Here is a 6,000-nt window from a genome sequence, read left to right as displayed (position 1 = left end):
AAAAAAAAAAAAAAAAAAAAAAAAAAAAAAAAAAAAAAAAAAAAAAAGCATGTTCTCAGGCTGGTATAACAGCATTCATAAAACTTGAGAATCTTATAACCTCCCCCCACCCAAAAATACTAGAGCCCTCCATATTCCTGGATCAACATCACCTGAGGACCACACTACCATACAAATCTATGGAAATCTTCCCGTTGACTTCAAGGGAGCATGAAACAATCTCATGTTGAGGCCATGACATATCTCAAACACATAGTGAACTAACACAAAGATAAGTTTTATAAAGACTAAGGGTATCTGCTGCAGGACTCAAGGCCTGCATGGTCAATACCATCCAGGGATGGCACTGGTCCCTATCTTAATGAAAAAATGGGTAACCTATAAATCAAAACAACTCATCAGATGATATGAATAAATGTAACAGATACATTTCATTTTATCCTCTGTTATCTTAACCAAATCCTCCCACCTCCTTGAAAACCTGTCATAACTCCCTGATGAAATCACTTTAAGCCATGTACACAAATTCTGATGTGATTGCAATGTGTGACAGAAAAGCCCTCCTTATTGTGGCTCTTAGAGCAGTACTTTCAACACAGTGCAACAATGCTCCAGACATAAAACTTTGCAAACTAATATTTAGAAACTTAAAAGCCAAAGCCCAAAATTCAAAACAGCATTTTCATTTCAGAGTCCAATAGCAAATATACATATCTAGGCATCTTTGTCATTCTCGGCTTTTGAAAGCTTCCTCTCATTTTCAAGTAATTACTACTTTATTTAAAAATTGGTCCAGAATATCTAATTATCAGCCATCTTGGGAGGATTTTTATAAAATATTTTAATGACCCAAGACCGAAGGTATGTGGAGTTTAATTATTCATCCCAAACCTGGCTGTTTGATTCAAATGAATCCCAAGTAGATTAATTTAAAGTACATTTTATAAAGTATTTTAAAGAGTCTGAAAGTCTCACAGACTGCCCTCTTGGCTTCTGTCAATAAAAGCAGAAAGACATCCATGTAATCTGATTCAACAGATCAATAGCTTCTTAATAAGGGAATGGCACCAACTCTGTGCACAAAAACTTCCTTTATGTCCTCTTAAAGTCTATATACATTTAGTAATTTTGAAACTTTTTGATAGGTTGATTCTACCTAGAGGAAATTATGCTCTTCAGATGACCCAGAGAGAAATTGCCTGAGAATAGGCAATGGATGACAAGATGAGAGTGTCTTGTCATCTCTTCTGTAAACAGATCTGAAAGAAAACCAAGGCTACAGAATGAGGCTGCTTCCTAAGTAGCCACTGTAACGCTAATACATGTGTGTAGAGAAAAAGAATCCTGACTGAGTTGCAAGTAGGTAGTAACCAAAACCATGCCACCCTCCCTAGGCAGGACCACCACACTGCAGAGATGTACTGTGCAATTGCAGACATTCACAGCAAAGGGTTCATCCCAGGGTACTTACTTAGAATTAAAGCAATGAGCAGCTGTGACAACCCATTCTTTGGCAAGGACAGCTCCTCCACAGATATGCTCGTTTGAAATTTGTATGCTGACCTGCCAAGGCCATGAGTGTGGTACTGCTTCTTCACCTCCAATTATCCTACTGAAGATGAACCTGGGCTGATTTGAAGGCACTCCACAAATATCATCTGGAACAGAAAAGACAAACGTCTCAAGAAGTATTTAGAAGTTAAGATTGGTAAAGTAAAGAGCAGCCCATTTAAGAACTACCCCTCAACTTCTTAGGCTCCCCTCCCAATACTTTTTTGCTACATCTTTCAAAATTTCTCATTACAAATCATCTGCATGTTTAGAGATACCACGAGGAGATGATCTTTGCAAAAACTGAGCTTCACCAAGGTGAGAGCAACCGCTTATGAGAGGATTCTCAGATCCTATGCCACTTCAAAGGCTTTAGCCTCAGACCTACAACAAATATGGACACATTCCATTCTCCATAGACTACTAGAGGTTAAAAAAAAAAAAAAAAAAAAAAAAAAAAGGAAGTTCTAGAACCCTGGTTATTAGTTTCAACAACCCTGTACTCTTTGCAATTGTTTTCCAAAAAGCAGGGTGTAAACTGACTGACAGGCTGTAAAAATGTCAATGTATTGCTGTAAGTGACTTAAGAAAATGAAGGAAACAAGCATAATATGCCTTCTATTCTTCAAAAGCTAAAACATAGAATGGTTACTATTCATCTTTTTATTTCCTAAGCACATCTTAATGAAAAATCTTGGGACAACTCAGATTGCAGCCATTAAATATTTGGAGAAAACACCATTTAAGTCCTAACGGTACTCCACATTCCCATGAAGAAAACATAACTCAGGTTGACATACCTGTTGTAACCTGTATCTCTTCTACAGTCGTATCCATATCTTCAAAAACTTCTTCACTAGTTGAATTCAAAGTATCTAAATCTAGCAAATGAAAATAGCAAATGCGTTAGTGTGTTGTCTTGAATGATACTTTTATTTCAAAATTATTTTTATTTCCCTATTATCATTTCTGTAGAAGGAATAGATTTCTACAGCAGGAGCCAGTGTTATTACATCTTCACATGGTACTAAAGTATCATTTAAAATGTACCAAAATACTTTTACACAAAAAAAAAAACACTGAGGTTTGGGGGAGATCCATTGTTTCTCTTTACCTGCTCAGTAAGTCCTTTGTTCAATGTCTCAATAGGTTCATAATATTTTTCATTGAAACTATGTATTATGTGAAAATCTCCTAGAACAAAATCATTCTGAATATCCAGATTCAGCGCAGAGCCCTTTGTGCTGCCCCAAAGAGGCAGTCTCCCCAGTTATTTTTATTACCTGTTACATGAACAAAAGAGATTGTAGCTTTGAATCCTCCAAAGGTCTCTGTTTCATCAGAATGAAAGACAACAAGCATCAGAGCAGAGGAGCTTAAAACAGGTGCTGGTAGGTCAAATCCACAAGACTTAGCTAAAGATCAGAAAGCAAAAGTTCACAACAGATTAGAAGGTAGTTTTTCATCTTTATCTCTTTCAACAGTCTGTGCATTCCAGCTGCTACATAGGTAATAATAATAATTACCTATAATTAGGTAATAATTATTACCTAATAATAATTGCCTAATAATTACCTATAATTAGGTAATAATGAAGAGAACTATGCATAAGAGAGAAATAGATAACCAGATTGATGCTGAAGGACAATTCTATTAATCCTGTCAGTCTGTTCAGTAATTATCTCATAAGAACAAGAAGAATCACGCATTATTGTGGAAGATAATTTTGCAGCACTCATGCTCTTAGGTTGCCATTACATATAGAACACACTGGAAAATTGGTTTCCTTATTGCTGTTTCAGCACTAACATCTGCCAGTGCTAATCTAAGCAACAGCATCAAATAGTGTTGAAAAGATTTGATTAGCACAGGTCTTCCTTTCTTTTGATATAAGCCAGGGGAATCTCCAGCAGGGTGGTATGAATAACATGAATGCACATTTGGAGTGAAGAAAAACTGGACTCTGAAACCCGTGGGTTGCTTTCTGTTCCTGATCTGGCCAACATAATTGCTATAAAAACAAGTTAGTGTCTTAAATTCTCTTTGTTTACATGAATTCAGATTGCATTCCATATAGAACTTAAAAACACCAAATAGTTATTAGATGTCTTTTTGCCTCAACAAGTGGAACAGAAGAACCAATACATGTAAGTATTTTCAAGGTACTCACACTGGTACCTTCAACATCACCTGAGATTCTAATGTTGAACTTGATTTTACGCTGTGAAACAGGGCTACTGAAATTCATAGGACTAAGAGTTCATCCCCAAAATATGTTGAAAATCAAAAGCCAAACCAATTTCCTCCTCTTTTCCCACATCTTCATATACAGTCACAGCATCATAAGAGCAATCTTCACTCTCTTCTACTTCAAAAAATTTGTATGTAAGCTTTACATTAAAAAAAAAAAAAAAGTTAAATTCACAAATTAAAATTCAATTATCTACAATAATGTCTTTAATAGTCTCAAAGATTCTTTTAGGGTCTGGTTTCTGTGGCATTCAGACCTCTCACAAGTGACACGTCATATTAAATTTGATAGAAAAATGTGTCAAAATAAATTGACACATGATAAACCAGAAAATCCTATTTTACTATTAACCTAAAGGAGAAATCAAAACCTATCTGGCTTTTGGGACGGAAAGCAATTTCTCTTAACTGTATCCAGCAGCATTATTCAAGCTTATGCTGCTAGATCTTGTTTGTCCTTATCTGCACACTTTAGTGTCAACTAAATGGTACTCACTTCCATTCTGTAGACACAAGAAGCACTCATATTATACCTTGATTACATGGTCTTCTGGTGCACAAATAATCCACTGACAATCTGCCAGATTACTGTACTGTTCTGGATAGTGCATACTTTGTAACACTCCTTCTTCAAAAAGGACAGCTATGGACTCACAGCCAGAATCTGGAAATCCAGAGAAAAATAAAAATGGAGGTACTGCTTAAATCACTTGCAAAAAAAAAAAAAATAAAATAAAATCCGGAAAACTTTTCATGGCGCTTTCACACAACTGAGAAATAAAACAGAAAAGGAGCACCAAGCTAAATTCTTCTGCGTGAAAAAACACACAAAGAAATTTTTTCATCTGTTCCCAGGTGGAACAGAGATTCAACCATGACAACAGCACTCCCCCTTTGCTACAGGCAGTGCACTGCAGACTGAGGTGCTTGTGTGCACTGCTCTCTGTGGGGAGAGAGGGACACAGGCATGTCAGAAGAACATTTGCCAGCTTTAGCAGTGAAAGTGCAGATATAAAACACAACCATTGGATGTGTCTTCCCAATTCTTGCTATGCAGTGGCAAGGCCTCTCACAGGGGATTTCTCCCTATACACTCCACAAAGGAGCCCTTATGCTACACAAAGGAAAGGAACTGGTTGGAAAAAACTGTAAAAACAAACAGGTCTTTACTGGGGTTGTCTAGACTCAGTTGATGACCCTTGCACCTGCTCCCTAGCAATGGTAAACTGTTCTACAAAACAAACCTGAAAGCAATTTTTCTCCACATATACCTAAGCATTAACTGCCTCCCTCAGGGCCCCTACAGGAAAGCACGCTTGGAACTAGCAAAGCACCTTTCATCTGGAAATTTGCTTCATTTTTAACTAATTTTACTAAGTTTTAGAATATTCTGGAAGTAGGGAATGGAATGAAATCTTACATGAATTGGATGGAGAAAAGGCAAAGTAACATAAGGGCTTTTCTTAACAGCATCTATCCTATCTCTTTCTGACATCCCAGTTTTTCAGCAATGTCACACAGCTGCCTAAGCACACTTACCTTGTTCACTACACCATCCACTTAGAAAAAGTCATAGGAACTCCCCCTGATTTATGTTCTCCTCCAGTTTATTTTTTTCAGGCCACCACCCAAGAGCACAGACAGGTACATTACTAGACTTAGACTTACTAGGAAGTGTATCTGGTGTAAGAGCTTTGTACATCATGGAAAAACCAGTTCCATAATCCTTGCTGTCAGAAACAAATTTCAGCCTTATACTATTGGAGCCAATCAAAACGGGTAGTGGAAGATCTCCTCCACAGAATTTCCCTGAAACAAGTTATCAAAGAGTAATCACAGTTCAAAGTCTTCAGTCACTTAAGAAAGCTTTGACGTACCATTTTTTGGTACCATTTATCCAATCCCCTCTATTCACTATTAATCCATTAGCCCAAATAAAAGAAAATAAAAATATTAAAAATAGAATTAAAATATTAAAAATTGAAAATCCCTGACACCATCAATTCATATGCTGACACAGCTCCCTAACAGGTATTCTTCCATTCTTTTCCCCTCACAATCTCTCATCGTTTAGTTTAGATCATGTCACAATGTGTTCATTATGAAAACATGAGTAAAACATCATCAACTGCAATGTTCTCTCTACGTTTAATTGCCTGTAGAATGAAAGGATATAACAATAGATTATTTATATATATT

General features: G+C 36.5%; 1 protein-coding gene across 1 annotated transcript in view; it reads right to left on the bottom strand.

Moving 5' to 3' along the window:
- Window positions 1–6,000, bottom strand: part of OVCH2 (ovochymase 2) — a 30,200-nt gene that overhangs the window by 819 nt on the left and 23,381 nt on the right. The window contains exons 12-16 of the mRNA XM_035328771.1: window positions 5,470–5,610; window positions 4,335–4,465; window positions 3,848–3,941; window positions 2,835–2,966; window positions 2,352–2,432 (exon numbers count right to left, since the gene is read on the bottom strand). Of these exons, the coding sequence (XP_035184662.1) occupies window positions 2,352–2,432; window positions 2,835–2,966; window positions 3,848–3,941; window positions 4,335–4,465; window positions 5,470–5,610 (579 nt within the window). The remainder of the gene's footprint in view (window positions 1–2,351; window positions 2,433–2,834; window positions 2,967–3,847; window positions 3,942–4,334; window positions 4,466–5,469; window positions 5,611–6,000) is intronic.

Source organism: Oxyura jamaicensis, chromosome 5 (assembly GCF_011077185.1).
Source record: "Oxyura jamaicensis isolate SHBP4307 breed ruddy duck chromosome 5, BPBGC_Ojam_1.0, whole genome shotgun sequence".
NCBI classification, from domain to species: Eukaryota; Metazoa; Chordata; class Aves; order Anseriformes; family Anatidae; genus Oxyura; species Oxyura jamaicensis.
Note: the sequence above shows the minus strand (reverse complement) of the source record. Positions and strands in the feature narration are given on the sequence as shown.